This window comes from Dryobates pubescens, chromosome 26 (assembly GCF_014839835.1).
Source record: "Dryobates pubescens isolate bDryPub1 chromosome 26, bDryPub1.pri, whole genome shotgun sequence".
NCBI lineage: Eukaryota > Metazoa > Chordata > Aves > Piciformes > Picidae > Dryobates > Dryobates pubescens.
This window is the reverse complement of record NC_071637.1, coordinates 15,022,064-15,042,137: the sequence shown is the minus strand read 5'-3', so window position 1 is coordinate 15,042,137 and position 20,074 is coordinate 15,022,064. Positions and strand designations below refer to the sequence as shown.

Here is a 20,074-nt window from a genome sequence, read left to right as displayed (position 1 = left end):
CATTCTGCAAACCAGACAAACAAAGGCCCTCTCTGCTCTAGCAGGGATGGATTTAGTTCTCTCTGTGTGACTTTATGGTTCTTCAAGCACAATAGGGACCTCTCTTTGGGTTTGTTGCCCGAGGGTTATATCCAACCTCTGTTGTCCTCATGCACCCACACGGCTGTGCCACCTCTGAGACTGCTTCCCTCCACACGCTGCCACTGGTGCTGCAGCTCACAGAGGAGCAGGTATGGCCTCTGCCTTCTCCCCGTGCACACAGAGCTGGAGACCTTGGCTGTGGTGGCAGGTGGCTGTCTTAGCCTTGTGCACTTTGGTGGCCCCAAATCATGTCTTACAGTCTGCTTCAGAGAATGCCTCCGATAACCTCCACCACCTGATTTTCACATGGTTGTGCCCATCTGTGTATGCAGATCCCACCTCAGCTGACCCTTTTGCTTTTGTAATGGCCTCCCCAGCCAGTGACCCTTCCTCTTTCTCCTCTCTGCTTTGGGATTTCCAGGCCACATGTTGGGATGGCCACGTGCTGACAATGCCAGCAGCCTGGCAATGCCTGAGGAATTGTGTGGCCCTTCCTGTTTTCCCAAGGCTGTGGGACTTGTCACCCACCTTGGTCCACTCCCACGAGATGGGCAGGTGCAAAAGGGCTTCTGAGGCTGGAAAACTTCCCTGGGCAATCAGAAAATGTCACCTTCATACAAAGTTTTTTTGCTGAGGAGCTGGGCAGTCCAGCAGCGACCAGCAGTGTGTGGCTCAAACAACATGTTCAACCAGCACCCACCTGTGCAGGAATGTGGTGATCAACAGTGCTGGGCATCTGCAGAGGGGAAGGGCGAAGAACAGGGAAGGTGGAAGGCATGAATGGAGGGCAGTAGGAGTTGGCTTCAAGAGAGTTCTTCTGTGCCTGTGGGGCTTGGCCCTCATTAGCTGCTCAAATGCTTCTTCCTGTGTATGTGTGGCCCAGGATGGGGTACATGGAGCCACATGGAGGGTCACACAGGAGGCAGAAGTGGAGTGGTAGGACTGTCACACCTGCAAGGTCCAAGCAAGTGGAAGTCCCTGCATCGCCCACCCTGGACGCAGTGCTACCAGGGGATGACACTCCACCTCGTCCAGCCCATTCCTTGCTGACAAGTTCTGTGGCTTGTTGGTGGGTTAGCAATGAGTCCTGTCCACACCCAGGCGATCTGGCTGGTGTTTGGGAGGTGACCCACGTCTCATTACCTCTGCTAGGACTTGGCATGTGACCCGGCACAGCCTCCGGGGAACAGAGTACTTTGTTCTGACCCTTTGCACTTCCCTGCCAGCCAGCAGCCCTCTAATCCCCCCCAAGGAAGGATTTTCTTCTCCCACCCCAGCTCCCGGGTGCCTCGGTCCCGGTGGCAGGGTAATCATTTACTTCCTGCCACAAGCCACTCCTTCGGACTTTTCCTTCGACCTTCAGACCGAATCGCCAAAACGCGAACGAGGGGAGGGAGAGAGGCACCTGCTGCGTCCCGCTGCCGAGCGTGGCACTGCCTGCTGGCCCCACTGCCGAGCGTGGCACTGCCTGCTGGCCCCACTGCCAGAGCCCAGGATCCCAGCTCCCATGCCTCGCTCTGCAGGTAATGACCATTTGCTCTCTCTGGGATGATCCTGCCTTTCCCTTCTCCGCATGAGGACTTAACCCCCAAAGGGGGAGGTAGAGAGTTTTGGGAAAGACTTGTCCCTTGATGGCAAGGACCTGCCTGGCCCATGGGACAGCTGCTTTCTGGGGGGGTCTGGCTCAGGGTCAGCAGCTGGAAGAGTATTTGTTTCCCAGCTGTGGAGGTATCCAGAGAGGAGATGAGCAGAGTCCTTACTCCCCCTGGAAATACTGTACTAAGTGGAAAGGTTTCCTGCATTAACTGTTCCTCCCCCAGGAAATTTCCATCAGAAGGAGCTTCCACCACCCTGTTTGTGTCTGCAGCCGCACATCAGCTCACCTGGCTGGGTGAGCTCCCGGGGGGAGCAGCTACAGGTGCCCCTGACCCTGGTTAGTGTCAGGAGCTGGCAGATCAGCAGATCCAGCTCGTGACCAGCTGTGTGTCCCTCCGTGTCCTTGAGCCACCTGCACAGGGAAAGGAGGCTTGGGCTGCAGGGGCCTTTTGAAGCGAGCCTCAGAAGGGTGAAGTTTGCACCAGGAATTTCAGGGCATTTTGGCTGTGGTCTCTTGGGCTGATCTCGGTGTCCAGCACCCCTCTAACAGAGCACTCTTGACACACTTGCTGGCAGGGGGTCAGCAGCCCAAGGGCTGTTCCTGCTCAGCCCCAGCCAGCAAGGGAACAGAGATGAGCTCAACAGATTTCAGGGCAGATCTGCTGCTCTTTGCTCAGGGGCTCACAGGTCCTGACAGTGCCTTGAGCAGTGCTTGGCCCAGTTTGGACTGGGCTGCCCACTGGATCCAGGGTACATATATAGCTCTGCTGGAGCCAATCTCTGCCTGTGCCAGCACCAGCTGCTCCCCAGCTCTGGCATGTGGATTAAAAGGGTGAAAATTCACATGCCACGCAGTGGAGCTGGAGCTGCAGCTCTCAGGGATAGGGGTGGGGCTAGAATGGAGGAGCATTCCCAGGGATGCTTCACTCACAGCATTCCGAATGAAGCCAGCACCGTGCCAGCAGAGAGGGGCCTGGGTTTGGACTCTCTGAGCTGTCCCTGAGCTGCTAAACCCTGCTCAATCCAGCTGGGAATCTGCCTTTCTGCCCTTGTCTCCACCAGCTTGGTGACACTTAGGGCTTGAGCTGTGGCTGGTGACTCTGACTGTGCACCCTGCATCAGGCTGACTGCTGCAGAAGAAAGGAGAGGCTCAGTGCCCCCCAACCCCCTCCCCCCCCAAAAAAAAGCAGTGGTTTTGGTTTTAAGAAAGGCTCTGAAACACAGCCTATAACTGCCCTGAGGTCATGCTGGGGAGAGGAGAGGGAGGAAGGGAGGGGAGGAGAGGAGAGAGGAGGGGAGGAGAGGAGAGAGGAGGGGAGGAGAGGAGAGAGGAGGAGAGGAGAGGAGAGGGGAGGAGAGGAGAGGAGAGGGGAGGAGAGAGGAGAGAGGAGAGAGGTGGAGAGAGGAGAGAGGTAGGGAGAGGAGAGGGGAGGGGAGAGAGGAGAGGGGAGGGGAGAGGAAAGGGGAGGGGAGAGGAGCTCAAAGAAAAATATAGGGGGGAAATAATTGTATTTTAAAGAACTCCAGTGGTCATCAATAGTCTATTTAGTCTTTCATGAATCCTCTTAAGATGAAGAAATAGGCTCTGATCTTTTAAAGAATATCCTACCCTATCCCTAACCCTATCCTACCCCTATCCTGTTCCTCATCCAGCAGAGATAACTGAGTAGCCAGACCTTAGGTCACCTTTCACTGCAGGTCAATGGCTTTGTGCTCTCTGGAGAACAGTTTGTTTTAATCTTATCTGCACCTTTCCCTGCAATTCTGATTGCTCAGGTTTCACTTCAGGGAGCCTTTTATGGTTTGATTATGGATCTGGCTAGATAGGGAGATTTAGACAGGACACCTTTCCCTGTGAAACAGCTCATAAAATATTCTAATACAGAGAGAAGGGGGAACTGCTCTGTGTGTAAAGACAATGGGCTGGACCTGCTGTCAAACAGGACTTGTCCTGCCCTGGAGAAGTTGCACCAGCCAAGGTTTGCCCCACCAGGAGGGATCAGGCTTACCCAAGGAGACCCATGCAGCCCTTGGCCCCATGTAGGGCTTATGGAAATGAAAGCAGCTTCCCTTCCCCATGGGGGAAAGGAGAATGCTGCCAGTGCAGCTCTGAACTCCACCATTCTGTGGCCAGGGCTTGCCCTCACCATGCTCTGACTGAGTCCGGCCCAGGCAGGAGCCATGCACGAAAGGGGTTAAGTTACCCAAGAGCTGCTCATCACCTCTGGACCCAGGTCCAGCCAAGAGGTTTTCCTGGCACAGATGTGCTCTCTGGAGGGCAGGGAACTGCCCCTGCAGAGCAGATCAGCAGCACTGGCCAACCCCACACTGACCCCAGCAGCTCTCTGCTTTCACTCTAGGGTTGGTTAATGTTCTGTAGGAGCCTGTGGGTGCTGGGCTGGGGAACAGGCCAAGGCCAGTCCTGCTGTAGGGGGTGTGTGGCCATGCCTGGAGCACCTCCATCCCTGTGTGCCTGCATGCCTGTACAGTGCATGTGCCCTGGAAGAGCTCCCACCTCCAGCAGCCTCTTCAGGTGGCACTAACTTGTCCTGCCGTGGGCAAAGGGCAAGAGCTGCTGCAGGCTATTGCTGAACACTGGAGCAGTGGCAGTGGAACCCCAGTGATCTCCACCAGACCAAGTGCTGGGTGGGTGCTGGCCAGACAAGGGTCAGGGACCTGCCCCCCCCTTGTCCCAGAGCTGTACCAGCTGGCAGGAGCTGGCCCCATGCCCCAGAGCTGTGCTGGCTGTCAGGCAGCCAGAGCTCCACCCGAGGGTTTGTTTCTGCTCTTACTCCTGTGCCTTTCACCTCTGCAGCTGGAGAAACATCTGTGTGAGCTGCTGCCCGAGGAGGCCCCGTGCTGGTTGCCCAGCTGTGAGGAGAAGGCACTCTTGTGGCTGGCTTTATGATCGTGGCCTGGATGGAGCCCTCCTCCACCGCCCTGGGGAAGACAAAGGGTAATGCTGCTGGCTGGTAGGGTGGTACTAATCCCTGGGGGTGGTAAGGGCATGGAAGAGGCTTCCCCACAGAGGTCTCCCACCAGCATTGGGTTGTGGAGCAGCTGGCAGAGGACAGAACCCCACTGCACATCTGGCTGGTGCCACAGCCTAGCCTGGCAGGCACAGACAGGGGCTCACCCTTCCCAGCGAGGGCTGCATGGAGTCCAGCTCCCATGGGACCTGGGAGGGCAGGGGGGGAGCTGTGTGCACAGGGGGTGGCAGATTCATGTCACAAGCATGGCTCTGAGTGACAGCCAGTGCGTGCACAGCCCCTGTGTGTCAGCAAGCCCTCCAAGCAGGGGGGGTGGGGTGGGCAAAGCCAAGCCAGCCACTGCCTTGTCCATCAGCATCGATCAGCATCACTGGCCCACACTCCTGATTGGGTATATTCTGCATTCTAGCTGCTACAATCTTTTCCTTCAGGATCCTTCTGCTCTCTTTGGTTTGGAGAGAAAAAAGTTTTGGGGTTTGGTTTTGTTTTGGGTTGTTTTTTTTTTTTTTTTATTAAAGATGCTTTTGTGTGGGGGGGAAAAAATCATCAAATCAAGTAGACTTTGTCACTACCAGCTAGGTTTTTATTGAAGGAAACCAACCCAGGAGTCAGCTAGTCTGAAACTTGACCACCTCAGTGCAAGGAGGAAATAGGAACAGAATGGAAGAGGCTTTAAGAGCTGGCAATGCTAACAGCTTGAGGATGTTGGCTGGGCAAAAATAATCAGGGTTGAATCTGTTTCAGAGCACATGCTGCTGCCCCTCTCTCCTTACACATGGCAGTGGGCACATCAGATGATTCAGAGAATGTCTTCCTGTTGGCTGTAATGTGGAGTGAGGGACCTGTCCCAGGGTGACCAGCTCCTCTGCTGCCCCCCTGAGAAGGTTGCCCAACCCTCTGCCTTGCACCTATCACTCAACAAGCTGTCAACAAGCTGGTTTATTTGTAATCACAGAACCACCAAGCTTGGAAGAGACCTCAAAGATCATCAAGTCCAACCTGTCACCACAGACCTCATGACTAGACCATGGCACCAAGTGCCACGTCCAATCCCCTCTTGAACACCTCCAGGGATGGGGACTCCACCACCTCCCTGGGCAGCACATTCCAATGGCTAACAACTCAGTGAAGAGCTTTCTCCTCACCTCCAGCCTAAACTTCCCCTGGTGCAGCTTGAGACTGTGTCCTCTTGTTCTGGTGAAGAGAGGAAGAAAATATCCACCCCTCCTCCTCCTCCAGTGCCTCCTTTTGCTCAGAGCTCAGGCTCTGTTCTCAGATCACCCTCCCACTCCAGGTTTTCCCCTTCACATGTGTTGATGTTTGTATATAACACTGCTGCAGAGTGCCAGTCTGGCTGCCCTGGGTTGGTGGAGGACATGGGAAGGAGCAGCTCCTTCTGGGTGTGACCTGAACCAAACGACAGTTTTGACCTTCCTCTAAATCCACAGGGCAGTGCACAAACTGCCAGCTTACTAATGTGTCAAGAATTGTTGTGAGCACCTGAGAAGCCTGCCCAGATGGAATTTGCTTCTACCCACCACCTGCATCCCCACCTAAATTCTCCCTCCTTGGGTAAGGGATCTCTTAATTTTTTGCAGCTGAGCAGCTTCTGCTCTCTTTAAAGGGCTGCAGTGAGGCAGTGGCAGTGGTATGGTCACCTTGGGAGGGTGCTTGTGTTCAGGGGCTCAATGAACTGCTGCAGGAAGCACAGCTACTTCCAGCTGAGCTTTAGGAAAGAGCCTCAGGCTTCTGGTCTGCCAGGGCAGTCAGAGGCAGGGTGGGCTGGCATGAGGATGGGAAGGCTGGGGTCTCTGTGCTCACCAGTTACGGACTGCTTCCCCTGCTTCCAGGCACAGCCTCTGCTGGCAGATGTGCTCCCAGGTGGGTTTGAGCCTTTGTTCTTTATTTTCATGGGATTCATTTTTCTCTTGCAAAGTGCTGCAAAGCTTCAGCCGCCTGCTGTTGCCTTCCAGCTCTGCATGGAGTTTTTCTCTCAAATCTGGAGTTGTTTGTCTGTGGGCTGCAGTTTGCTCAGAGCCAGAACTCTTTGGCTGGGCTTCTTGCTCTGAGCTGTGGTGTTCCTGGAGTGTAGGGGCAAGGGTCCACGAGAGAAAACTGTGTGAGCCAGGAGCTCTGCAGAGGGCAGCTAAGAAAACCTGCCCAAGTGAGGAAGTCCTTTAAAGCCTTCTCTAACATTTTCCTGAGCTTGCTGTGTGCTGTTGTGCCTCAATGGGAATGAAAGTGGAGCTCAGTGCTGGCCTGGAGCTATCTCTCAGATCTGTAGCAGAAGGAAGGCAAAGGATTTCTTTTTCCTCTTGCCAGTAAAAGCCTGTGCTTGCAGGGTGTCCTCCTGCCCACCTCCCCAGATGAAACTGGAGCATCCCCCTTATGCTGGGTGAATGCTCCAGGCTACCTTGGGTGCCCCTCTCGCAACCCTGAGCTTCCCCTGAAGCGCTGCCTGGAGTCCCAGAGGCTTCCTTGCCTCTCCGTGCTGGCAACCAACCCTTCCCAGAGCAGCAGAGGACGAAGCCCTCGCTCGGAGGGGTTTGCAATCTAGGTTAGGTAGGAGAGGATGCCGAGAGCAGTGACACGAGGGAGGAGGGTGGGAGGCAGCTCTGCAGATGACGAGGCTGTGAGGTTGCCTCTCCGTGCAAGGTACGCCTTGCATTAGTAATGTGTTTGTAGCAAATAACGCTGGGCTAGCATGGGAATGTGGGTCACTGCCGGCAGGACTGGCGAAGGAAGAGGGAGCTGCTTCTGCCGTGCTGGGAAGGAAACGTATGTGCCTGGGGGATGCGTGGTGGGGGGAGGTTTAGCCGCAGTAACTGCTCCAACTCGGAAGCAGCAGCTTTATGTGGTGGGAGCGGGTGCCTCCTGCCTGCGGGGTGCCCCTGGCCCGGCTGTTGGGGTGAAATGCTCTTTGAGGAGAGGGTGTAGGGTGCAGGGGTATGTGTTCCCGGGGGGTAGTAGTCCTGTCCTGTCAGGAAACTGTTCGACTTGCTTGCTGATGCTCTGTATGACCTGGCTGTGCCTGGAGCATCCCTGCTGCCCCAGCAGGCAGGAGAGGGGAGGCAGCTGGGCACGGCTAGCCCGGGATGCCAGCGGATTTTCGTGACCTATTTCTGGCTCCGTCGTTCGGCGTGTGCTCGCATCCGTGCTTCGGGGGAGCAGGTTTGCTCGTGGGGAGGAAGAGCCTGTGTGACTGCTCAGCAGATGCCAACCAGGAGCTGCCCTTGGCTTGGAAGGTGGACACAGGCTGGGGAAGGTGGCTCTGAGCCTGAACAGAGCGTGGGACGGGGATATAGACATCCTAAATGCGCCTGTGGTACTTCAGTGCAGGGAGAGAGAGGCTCCTGCCTCGGTGCCAGCACGGTTAATGACACAGTGCTGCTGGAAAATGCTGCCCTTGGTCAGCAGGGACTTGTTGAGTAGCTTCACTTCCAGCAAAGAGGCAGTGGAGCAGAATGGGGCTGGTGAGGGAAGGCATGAATGGGCTGTGTGAAGGTGGCCCTGTAAGAGCTGTGCAGCCTTTGCTCAGCAGCAGGGCTCTCGCCTGGCCGCAGGTTGTGGAGACCTCCTAAAGTAGCCTTGTCCAAGCTCCTTGGAGCAAGTCAGGAACTTGTCCTGCACCCTGTGCTGCCAGCAAATACCTCTGAGGCAGATGGATGTGTTTCTGTAGCTTGTATATGTGCTCCACAAGATGCTCTGACCTGTCCACCTGTGTCTCACTCGTTATTTTTCCAGAGTCTAGGATCAGAGCAGTGGCTGCAAGCTGACCCTGGGGCCAAACCTGAGGTTGTGGGGGTTCACATTTGGAGGGAACAGGATGTATCACCTGATGCATCTATGGATTGGGAGTGAGGTGTTAAACTGTGAGCTTGGCTGGGTTGCTCCAGTGAGAGGCTCCTGAGCAAGGTGTAGGAGACTTCACTTTATCTACTGCTGCCATTTGCAGCTTGAGGCTTGTTCCGTATGCACCTGTGTGCTCCCAGCCACCCCTTGTGCCAACCTCTTCCCTGGCACTGAGCCCTGAGTAAGCATTGCCTGCTCTCAGACAGAAGCACTGGCATCCCTCTGCTGTGACCATAACATCTGGCCAGTCCATCTAGCAGCCTGTGGGACAGGTACAGCCCTAAGACAGGCATTGGATGACCTTCAGGAGAACTTGGTGAACCAGGGAGAGCCAGACTGAGCCAGACTGTCAGGGCAAGGAGGACTATGCCCAGTGGGAGGAGATGGGGATTGAATTGTCTGGGTACTGGCTCTTGTACCTGCTGCAGGGGCAAAGTATGGGACAAGGTCAGGGTCTCAGACCAGACTTGATTAGCTCCCTCGCTGAATGGTTTTTGGTTTATTTCTTTAGCTTCCTACTTTCCCTTTTTGTTACCCATTCAGAAACTCTAAACCCACAGCTTCTCTACTTTTTGGCTCCTCCCCAGATCTCAGACCTGCTGGGGGTGCCAAGCTCAGTGACCCTTTGGAGCACACAGACCCTGAGACCCATGTAGGAAGGGTTCTGTACAGGGACTTGTGTCTACCTCAAAACTTGTTGTCCTGCAAGCTCCTTGGCCAGGGAGATGGCTTTGGCAGTTGATGCTTCCAGCTCCTTGGGCTGTAGAAGATTGCAGGATGGCTACTTGCTTGTGCCTGCAGAGGCTCTCTTTCTTTTGTGTTTGAGGGTTTTTTTTTGGGTGGGGGAGGGAAGTGCATATTTCTGTGACTGCTTCTGTGAATGCTTTTGGTTCTTTCTTTCCCTCTGATAGCAAAGCCACAGCAGAGCCAGAGGGCAAAACTGAGTCTTGAAATAGTTTTATTATCTACTCCTAAGCAAAACAATTCCTCTGTGCAGGTTCCACTTCTTGGGCTTTTCTCTTGTCCAGCCTGTGCAGCAAGGAGCAGGCTCAGGACTTTCTCTGAAAGGAGAGGAGGTGGTAGTGATGATGATGATGATGGGTGGTGGCAACTGCCTCGCATGGCTGAGCAGCTGGGATGCTGCATGGTGGGAGTCCCAGCTTCTGGCACTGGCTGTGTATGGGCAAGTCACTTATTCTGTGACATGTGTGTGCTGGCACACCTCCTGCAGAGCCCTGAAAGCTTTCATTCATGTCCCTAATTACTCACAGAGCCCTGAACGGAAGGGGCAGTGGCTGCGCCAAGTGCCTGACCTATCCCAGTACAACATTGCCCTTGTGAGCACTCCCCTTGTCCCTTCTGGGGACCCGAGGGTAGCTCAGGGAAGCTTGATGGTGGTGCTTCAGCCCAGGTGCTCTCTGCCACGGGAAAGAGTGTCTGTTCTGTGGCACTTGTGCCCATCCTCTGAGCTCCTGAGTGCTCCTGGTAGGGCTGGGAGGGGAGCTGTCCTGGTTCCTATAATTTCCTGGTTATTTTGGTATGTGGGTGGAAGAGGGAGGAGGGTGGCTGTGGAGAGGAGAGCAAGGTCGGTGAGGAACAGACGTGCCTCTGTGCACTTGTGATCCTGCTGCCAGCTGATCGGCTCCGGTGCTCCGGCTTTGCTCGCAGAACTCATCAGGCACGGCCGGGAGAGGATAGGACAAACCATCAAGGCCTCCGGCTCCAGGCTCTGCTCATAGTGAGTACCAAAAGCCTCCCACTGGGACGAGAGCCCTTTAAAAGCTCAGCCCCATGACCCTGGCTCTGGCTCAGCGGTGAATGGAGCTGGCTGGCACCGGCCAGATGTGGGCAGTGCCCAGGGACAGCCTCCAGCACCCACTGCTGCCTGGCGTCCCCTGCCATGGTCAGCCTGGCCGTGGAGGAGGGGGGCTCTGGGATGGCCTGGGGTCAGTGCCTGGTGGTCTGTGGGGGTGGCGAGGGGGAGCATCCGCAGGTGAGATGTGGGGGGTGGCTGGGGGTCTGGGGGTGTGTCTTTGAGCCCTCTTTCTGGAGGGGGCTGGGGGATGAGAGCCTTCAGAGCCTCCTCACCATGTATGAGGCTTGGGGGAGCTGAGGGGGAATGGTCAAAATTTTGTGGGGCAGGGGAGAGTGGAAGAGAGCTCTGTATGCTGGGGTCTGTTTGTGTGGGCTTTGCCTTGCTGGGGTTTTGTTGCTTTTGTTTTGTTGTGGTTTTGTTTTCCTGTGTCATTTCTTTAATCCTGGCTTCATAAGGAGAGTTGGGGAACCTCTAAAACCCAGAGGGAGTTATCTCTGGGGTAGCAGGACCCATTCTCCCCCAGTGACACTCAAATAGGGTGGGTCTGAACCAACAAGAGTGGAGTTCAAATCCAACTTCTCTGGCCCTAGCAGTAGCTGTGCTGGGTACAAGAGAGCCCTGTGCTTTGCTGCTGCTCCCTGAGCTTGTCCTGGCTGCCATGGCCACCCCTCCTCTGCAATGCCACCAGCCCCAAACAGCCCTGCCCTGGTATAATGCTGTCTAGCTGCTGGCAGCTCAGATGCCATGAGGTAGTGGGACCCAGCTGGACTCTCCTGGCTGCTTTGTGGGGACACTCCCTGGGTTGCAGGTACAGGTGCTGCAGCATCCCTGGGCAGTGCAGTGGGGGCTCCATCTGCCCCAAGAAGGGTCTGGCCATGGCCAGGAGGGTTGCAGCCTTGTCTGGCCCTGAAGCTGTGTTGCTGCTGGGGCTGTGCTGATCTTCACGTGGTGGTGCCCTGCCTGCTTTCTGCTGTTGCAATCAAGGCCTGACAGTGGCACCAATATTCCTGTGCTTGTTTAAGTCACTTGTGCACTCAGGCACCATTTCCTCCCCCACCATGTCTGCATGCACCCCCTGTCCCCTGCGTCCCCCAGAACAGGTTCCCCACAGCCTTTTGGGAGCAGCCAAGGGGGTAGCTGGGAAGCTGGGGAGCTCATCTGAGGCATCCTGTGAGGCAGGGGAGCACACACTGGGGTCTGTGGTGGTCCCTGGCAAGTTGATGGTGTGAAGCTGTTTCTCTTGTATTTTGCTCTCTCCCAAGTGCTGAACGAGTTGCTTTTTTAATGGATCGCTCCCGGAGCCCAGATAAAAACACCCAGGTGAGATCAGAGCTCTGAGCCAGAGAGTCCTCACTTTTAGGTTGGTGCCTGTAGGGGAAAAGCAAGGAGGAGAGCCTGCATTAGCCTGCCAGGAGTCTTTCTGCTGCCTTGTCCCTGTGGGGGGTGCTGGGTGGAGAAAAAGGAGAGCAGAGAGGCTCTGTATAGCCTTTTGGATAAGACATAATGCTTCCAGAGTCTGGGGAGCATGAACAGGAGGCTTGAGTAACCTGGTCCAGTGGAAGGTGCCCCTGCCCATGGCAGGGGGGATGGAAGTAGATGATCTTCAAGGTCCCTTCCAACCCAAACCATTCCATGATTCTGTGTTCGTAGTGACTTCTCACCAGGAGGAGAGAAGCTGCAACGCTCAGGTGCTGGGCCTGCAAAAGGGAACTTCCATGGCCCCAAGCTTGGCTGTTGTGGGGCTTAATAGGAGTGGGCAGAGGGCTGTAGGGTTTAGGGTGATGTGTCCTGCTGCAGGAATGCTCCTGTCTCAGAGCTGGGCACAGGGCTTTTTGCCTTGCTAGGGTAGTGTGCAGTGCTCTGATGCCTTGGTGCTGCAGTGAGAACTGAACCTTTTTTCTGTGGCAGCACAGCAGCTTCTGAAAGCCTCAAACTGAGAGCCAAGAAGCCACTTAGCACTTTGTGCAAGTATGGGACGAGGACTTCAGCACAGGCTCTGTCACAATACAGCCCCCAGCTTGAGGATGATATTGCTTCAGTGCATGGCTCAGCTCTCCCTTTCCCCAAGAGTTTGCAAGGCATCCCCTGTGTCTCACTGGCCCTGTACCAGTGATGCTGCATGGAGAAAAGGAAAGCACACCCTGCCCTGTGCTCCTTGTGACTCCTGTTATTGTTATCCTCTCTAGCCTTCAACACCAACTGACAACATCAACCTTGGACCTTCTGCAAACCCAAAGTAAGCTCCCTGCAGAAGTCAGGTAGGGTGTGGTGTGTGTGCCGTGAAGGGCTCTGGCAGGGGAATGGTGCAGCTGGTCCATGTCTCATGAGTGGTGTCTGCAGAAGTCCTGAGCATGACATTGCTTGGCTTTAATGCCTTGTGTACCATTGGGGCACCAGACTTCAAGACACTCGGGTCTCTGTTACCACAATCATGCTCTCCTGTATGTGGATCCTCATCCCATCTCTCCTGAGAGGTAGTAAGGGAAGATCTTTCCCAGTCTTGCTGGCTCTGAGTAGCCTCCTGTAGAGGAGTGGCTATAGTGTGTTCCCTGTACAGATGCCACCACCTGGTGCTGTGTTCAGCAGGTGGGTTGCTGAGGCATTGCTCATCCTCTCCTGGGTGCACCAACACACACAGTGTGAAGCCTCTGCGTGTTGGGAGGGAGGGTCACCCACCCAGTGCCCTTTAATCCCTTTCACAACCACTGGCCTTTCCTTTCTGCTTTGGCACTGTTGCTGTTGTGTGCTTCTCTCCCAGAAACATTAACTTGTTCCATTCTTGCCCAACAGTGCCAAGCCAACAGACTTTGACTTTCTGAAGGTTATTGGCAAAGGAAGCTTTGGAAAGGTAGGTGGGCTGTACAGGTGGGGTCTTTAGCTCTTGAGGGGCAGCTTGGAAAGAGACTTTCTTGCTGAAAGAGTTTCTGCCTGTGCCCTTTGCTTGCACCTCTACCTTAATAGAGGCACTGAGACCACATGAGACCTCAGGGGTTTTATAGCCCATTCTTACTCTAAGCTGGCCTGCAGCCTCTAAGGACAGATGTGTGAGGTGATTTATGCTCAAGGTGGTGATAGTGAGGAGCAGTATTTGTTTCCAAATAAGCTTCAGGCTAGCAAAAGCTCTCCAGGTAAATCTGTACCTCATGATACAGGAAGGATCCACTTCAAAGGGATGTGTCCCCAGAAGCTCCCAAACTCTTCTCTCTTTTGCATAAGAAAGGTCTGTGGAGGTGCATTACTTTTTTTACCCCTGGCAATGAGAAAGCTCCAGCCCTCTGACTTCCTTAGTGGCCCTTTTGAAGCTATACTTGGTGTATTCACTCCAGTGAGCTCCTGAGGAAGCACTAACCACAATGGCAGAAGGTGTGACGGGAAGCTGTGACCAGGACCTTCTGTTGCAGGTCCTCCTGGCCAAGCGCAAGTGCGATGGGACTTTTTATGCAGTCAAAGTCCTGCACAAGAAAACCATCCTGAAGAAAAAGGAGGTAGGTCTGCTCTCCTGGGCTACTCCTGCAAGCAGTGGCCACTGTGTGAGCCACCCTGGCAGTGCAAGTGAGGTATCTGGCAGCTGGCCCCCGTGTAGATATCTTTAATGCTGAACGTGGATTTGTCTGTGCCGTGGGAATGGGGGGAAAAACGGAGATGAGTTGGTCAGATAGGAGGGAACAGTGCCATTCCTCAGGCTGGAGAGGCCCTTCTTGGATTCCCAGCTGTCCTGAAAACAGCACTGAGCCCCTACAGCAGACTGGCCTGAACCTTTGCCTGCAACTCTTAACACCTTCCCTGCCTTTTGACAGCAAAACCACATCATGGCAGAACGCAATGTGCTGCTGAAAAATGTCAAGCACCCCTTCCTAGTGGGGCTCCATTACTCCTTCCAGACCTCAGAGAAGCTTTACTTTGTGCTTGACTATGTGAATGGTGGAGAGGTGAGTGCCTCACAGGCTTTATTTTAATCCTTGGTCTGGTCCTTCCCAAACATTCTGCTTTATTGCCTTAGACTGCTTGTTGTCAGAAGGCAACGATGTTAAAGTATAGCAGGAATAGTGTAGCCAGCAGGACAAGGGTGGTTATTCTTCCCCTTTACTCAGCACTGCTCAGGCCATGCCTTGAGTACTGTGTCCAGTTCTGGGCTCTTTAATTCAAGAGAGATGTTAAGGTACTGGAATGTGTCCAGAGAAGGGCGATGAAACTAGTGAGGGGTTTAGAACACAAGCCCTGTGAGGAGAGGCTGAGGGAGCTGGGGTTGCTTAGCCTGCAGAAGAGGAGGCTCAGAGGAGACCTCATTGCTGTCTACAACTACCTGAAGGGAGGTTGTAGCCAGGTGGGGGTTGGTCTCTTCTCCCAGGCAACCAGCACCAGAACGAGGGGACACAGTCTCAAGCTGTGCCAGGGGAGGTTCAGGCTGGATATTAGGAAGAAGTTCCTCACAGAGAGAGTGATTGCCCATTGGAATGTGATGCCCAGGGAGGTGGTAGAGTCACTGTCCCTGGAGATCTTCAAGAAAAGACTGGATGAGGCACTTAGTGCCATGGTCTAGTTGATTGGATAGGGCTGGGTGATAGGTTGGATTGGATGATCTTGGAGGTCTCTTCCAACCTGGCTGATTCTATGATTCTATAATATTGCTTTGACTGCTGCCAAGGACCAACCAGGAGCAGCTGGCATGTTAGTACCTTACCTCTAAAATGAGTGAAGAGCTTGCTGACTATGACTTAGAGCCAGATGATGTCCAAAGTGAGGACTCTGAGAAAAACATGTGAAGACTGTTTTCTGTGGAGAATGTGAAACACTGATAGTGAGCTTTAAGCAAAATCCACTGATGGGACAGCCCTGGATCCTGGTCTAGTGCTTGGGTGATGCCATTTGTTGTTTGCCAGATTTCCTCCTCTGTTCTGCAGAAGCTTGGAAAGGGGTTCAGATTTCTTGGAGTCACTTGTTGCACTCATTTAGGTGCTTGCTGCAAATCAGTTTTCATGTGAGCAGCTGGCTTTCAGGCTTGCCCTGGCCATACTTCATTAGCTTTGCTGGGAGGAGAAATGACCAAGCCTCTCATCTGCCTGTAGCTCTTCTTCCACTTGCAAAGGGAGCGCTGTTTCCGTGAGCCCCGGGCCCGCTTCTATGCTGCAGAAGTCGCCAGTGCCATTGGGTACCTGCATTCCCTAAACATCATTTACAGGTGAGGCATGAGGACAGCAGGGCCACCAAGCCTGCCCAGCCAGGTTGTGTGTGGTGCTGGGAAGGAGATGGGCTTCACTGGCTCCCTGCAGAGTGTGGGACTGGAATAGCAGAAGAATCTCCTACCCCAGACAAGGCAACATGCTGCTGGCACTCTGCCCTGCAAGAAGGGTGCTGTCAGCACAGGACCTAATGGGCAGGAAACCTCTCAGCCTGAGAGTGGGAAGGCTGCCCAGGGAGGTGGTGGAGTCACCATCCCTGGAGGTGTTCAGAAAGGGATTGGATGTGGCACTTGGTGCCATGGTTTAGTAGTCAGGAGGTGTTGGGTGACGGGTTGGATTTGATGATCTTTGAGGTCTTTTCCAACCTTATTGACTCTATGATTCTAAGAGAGAATGGTTAGGTGTAAAGATCTAAAAGAAATCTGGCTCAGTAAGTAAGAAGTTGTCTCTGCAGAAATTGTTCCTGAGAGACATGCAGGCTGACAGCTGACCTGTGACAGCAGCCTTTGTGTTTGCATGTGTGTGTGCTCATAACCAACACTGATGGCAGCCTGCACACTGGGAAGGTCTGGGTGAGCTAGATTGGGAAATTTTGTTAACTCCTGTTGTCAGATCCAGCTCTTCTAAATATTCTGGCCAAATCTGCTCAAACAGCCCATTTTGTCTTGCAGGGACTTAAAACCTGAGAACATTCTCCTGGACTGCCAGGTACATCCCCAGCTCATGCTGTCTGGCTTTGAAAGCATCAGGACCAGAAAGGGAGGGCTGTGGCTCTGCAGGCTGGGCTATAGCTCTACCTCACTGCATGGATCTTGTCCAGAGAAGGGCAACAAAGCTGGGGAGGGGTTTGGAGCACAGCCCTGGGAGGAGAGGCTGAGGGAGCTGCGGTTGCTTAGCCTGGAGAAGAGGAGGCTCAGGGGAGACCTTCTTGCTGTCTACAACTACCAGAAGGGAGGTTGTAAACAAGCAGAGGTTGGTCTCTTCTCCCAGGCAAGCAGCACCAGAACAAGAGGACACAGTCTCAAGCTGCACCAGGGGAGGTTCAGACTGGGAGTTAGAAAGAAGTTCTTCCCAGAGAGATTGGCCATTGGAATGTGCTGCCTGGGGAGGTGGTGGAGTCGCCATCATTGGAGGTCTTAAGGAAGAGACTGGATGGGGTGCTTGGTGACAGGGTTTAGATGATTAGGTAGTGTTGGGTGATAGGTTGGACTCGACCTCAGAGGTCTTTTCCAACCTGGTTAATTCTATTCTAAAACATACATGAGATGCAGTGTGAAGTCCAGTGCTTGGAAATCCTGTCTGCTTTCCAGAAAGAATGGGCCAAGGTGACATTTCTCTCCTCTCTTTAGGGACACATAGTACTGACAGACTTTGGACTCTGCAAAGAAGGAATGGAGCAAGAGGAGACAACAACTACCTTTTGTGGCACTCCTGAGGTACTGCATGTGCTGGGGTTTTGCTGTGACCCCTGGGCATGGGCTGAATGCCTTCAGAGACTTGTGGCTCTGGGTCTCAGATTCGTGTGGGTGCTCAAAATAGGAGCTCTGAGTAAGAGCATCTTGGTCTCTTTGAGGCTGTCAGCCTGAAGCTGGTAGTTCAGATAAGGCTTTCCCTACTCAGCAGTGCACAGTTTTGCCTGTAGCAGCTGTACTCTAAATTTGCTGTGCTTTCAGAAGCAGGGACACCTGCACTTGACAACAGCCACTCCTGTGACACTAGGGCTGCTCCAGGTAGCTGTGGACATAACCTTGAGCCTGGGAACCCACAAGCGAACCTGTGAGGAGGCTGTTGACCTGTTCTGATCCCATGGAGCTACAGAACAGGGAGCCTGCTGGTCCTGACAGGAGCTTGCTGTGCTCTCCTGCATGTCCTAAGCAGGTGCTGCAAAACACCTTGTGCAGAGGAGAGGACCAGGCTCTCCTGGAATGTGAACTCTGCACCTAGGGGAGGAAATATCTTTTCTCCTATGCACCTTGACTAGGCTGTGCTAAAACTGATCCCCAGTTTGGCTTCTCAGAGGTTTTTTCCTGCTTCTTGCTGACCTGGGGACTTTGTAACACTTTGGCCTAGGTAATACACCTGTCCTACAGTCCTTCCTCAGGTAGCTTGAAGAAGAGTCAGCAAACAAGATACCTTTCAGTATTTCAAGCTCAGAAGTGGGCAGCAATTTCCTGGTGGTAGCCCTTTGGCTGTCAGTGGGGACACACTTATGCAATAGTACAGCATGAACCAAGCAGGAATGTTCCAGCTCTGGTTTGTGGGGTTTTTTTGGTGCCCTAATGGTACACAGATAATCCTCTGCGACACCAGACTTGATGTGCTGCCTGCTCTGCAGGCCAATTGAATTCTCTATTGCTCCTTGGTGGTGATTATTGGTAGTTTTCCTGCTTTGGACAGACTTACTGGGACTGAAAAGTGCAGCCTTCTCAAAGCCAAAGGAGCCTCTTAGAGGTGTAATGTGTTAGTGCAGGAGAGCTTTGCAGGCGGAGTTGCAGTGGGTGGCAAATCCTTGTACAAGCCCTCTATAGGGGGAGAACTTTCTATAGCCACCCCCAAAAAACCAAACCAAACAAACCCAGACCACTTTGAGAGTACTAGTAGGTATCTTTCAAGCCTATTGCTCCGAAGCAAGTGGAGAGTCTACCAAGGCATAGCAGGAACTGCATCTGTGTGCTTCCTAATGCATTTGCTGAGTATGAGCTGCAGCCAGGTTTGTGTTCTCGTGACGACAAAGCTTTTTGACTCAAACATTTACTCCTGATTTTTCCCAGTACTTGGCTCCTGAGGTGCTAAAGAAGCAGCCCTATGACAGGACAGTAGACTGGTGGTGCCTAGGAGCTGTCCTCTATGAGATGCTGTTTGGCCTGGTAAGTTTGGAAGCTGCTTTATGCCACATGATGGAGACTGTTGTTGACATTGAGGTTGGTTTGATGTTTGTGTGGCACCTGGCACAGACAGTGGAATCCTGAATGAGAATGACCTGTTGCCCTCTGAATCTCTATTCACATCTGTTTGATAGCTGAGATGTGGCAGGTTTCCTTCATCTCCTCACTGCAGGATCCAATTTGACCTGTGATGTGTGGTTCCTTATGGTAGCTCATGCTTTACCTGGCTGCTTCTCCTTTCTTTCAAATTAGCCTCCTTTTTACAGCCGGGATGTCTCTCAGATGTATGACAACATTCTGCACAAGCAACTCCAGATCCAAGGGTGCAAGACTGTGGCAGCTTGTGACATCCTCCAAGGACTTCTCCACAAGGACCAGAAGAGGAGGCTGGGTGCCAAGACAGACTTTGTAGGTTGCTTCTGTTCAGATCAGGAGGGAGGATTAATAGGAAACCTTTCTGTTCTGAGCCTTTCTTTCCTAACAGCACTGCCTTGGAAAAAGCTTTCCATGCATGCTGATGTCCCTTCAGCTCCCTAAAAGGGGCATATGGCACTGAACTGGATTTCCAAAGGGGAAAATACTATGACTTGAGATGTGATGACAAGCTAGGACACTAACATGTGATGGTGTTATCTCCCTTCAAGGGATTACTGGACCATGACCCTCCTGTAGTGAGGATTTGCTACATGGCCCCTACATGGATATGTGGTAGCTCAAACTCTTGCTTTAACTACTTCAATGCTATGAAACCTGCTGGCAGGTGCTGGCAAAGGAGGGCTGGCAGAAGACTAATTTCCTCCCTGCTTTCTATGCAGCTTGAGATAAAGAATCATGTGTTCTTCAGCCCAATAAACTGGGATGACTTGTACCACAAGAGGATTACTCCTCCATTCAACCCCAATGTGGTAAGTGGGTGTCTGTCCTCGTTGTTTAGTGCTGCAAAAGGAATCCTCTCCAGATGTCTTAAGCACTGAGGAACTGCAAATGCAGTAAGAATGATGCTTTTGGAAGAGTAGGTCTCTTCTTGAACCTAAGGGGGTGGTTGGGCTCTGGTCCCTCACAATGACTGTCTCTCTGTTTCTTGGCTTAGGCTGGTCCAGCTGATCTGCGACACTTTGATCCAGAGTTCACCCAAGAAGCAATCTCTGCCTCCATCACTCACACACCTGACCTAGCAGCCAGCAGCTCCAGTGCCTCAGATGCATTTTTAGGCTTTTCTTATGCACCAACTGAAGAAGACATCTAGGTTTTACAATGGCTTTGAGAAGCCAATTTTTAACTGAATAGGTTTTATGTTGGTTGGGGTTGGGTTTTTTTTCCCCCTTCATTTTTCTTTCCTTTTTGAAAGGATTGGTACCGTGCTTTGCCCATGGTTGAAGGAGATTGGGACTAATACACTAACTGCCTTGGATGGAACAGAGCTCTCAACTTTCACTGTTTGGATTTCCCTCTAAATGACTGTTCCTCTGGCAGGGAAGGTGGGACACAGATTATGATTTATTTTATTCCCCTCATGTGTGGCTTGGCAGAATTGCATTCACTCTGTGGTTGTATTTATGGTTGAGGTATGTACCATCCCTCACATCAACACACACACACACACCCCCCCCCCCAACTGGCCATTCTTTTGTGGAGCTAACTCTGCCCACTGCCATCTACTCTTTTACTTCCCAG

The 20,074-nt window shown here is 53.1% G+C and overlaps 1 protein-coding gene across 1 annotated transcript; it reads left to right on the top strand.

Annotated features, from left to right (window-relative positions):
* Positions 1 to 1,432: 1,432 nt before the first annotated feature.
* SGK2 (serum/glucocorticoid regulated kinase 2) lies at positions 1,433 to 19,702 on the top strand. Its single transcript, XM_009901802.2, has 15 exons — positions 1,433 to 1,604; positions 4,493 to 4,633; positions 10,188 to 10,257; positions 11,598 to 11,655; positions 12,522 to 12,571; positions 13,126 to 13,183; positions 13,737 to 13,820; positions 14,133 to 14,264; positions 15,402 to 15,514; positions 16,187 to 16,223; positions 16,865 to 16,951; positions 18,287 to 18,382; positions 18,653 to 18,808; positions 19,216 to 19,305; positions 19,491 to 19,702. Exons 2-15 carry the CDS (start codon positions 4,582 to 4,584, stop codon positions 19,644 to 19,646), a joined length of 1,239 nt encoding a protein of 412 aa, XP_009900104.2. The 5' UTR covers positions 1,433 to 1,604; positions 4,493 to 4,581; the 3' UTR covers positions 19,647 to 19,702.
* Positions 19,703 to 20,074: the final 372 nt, after the last annotated feature.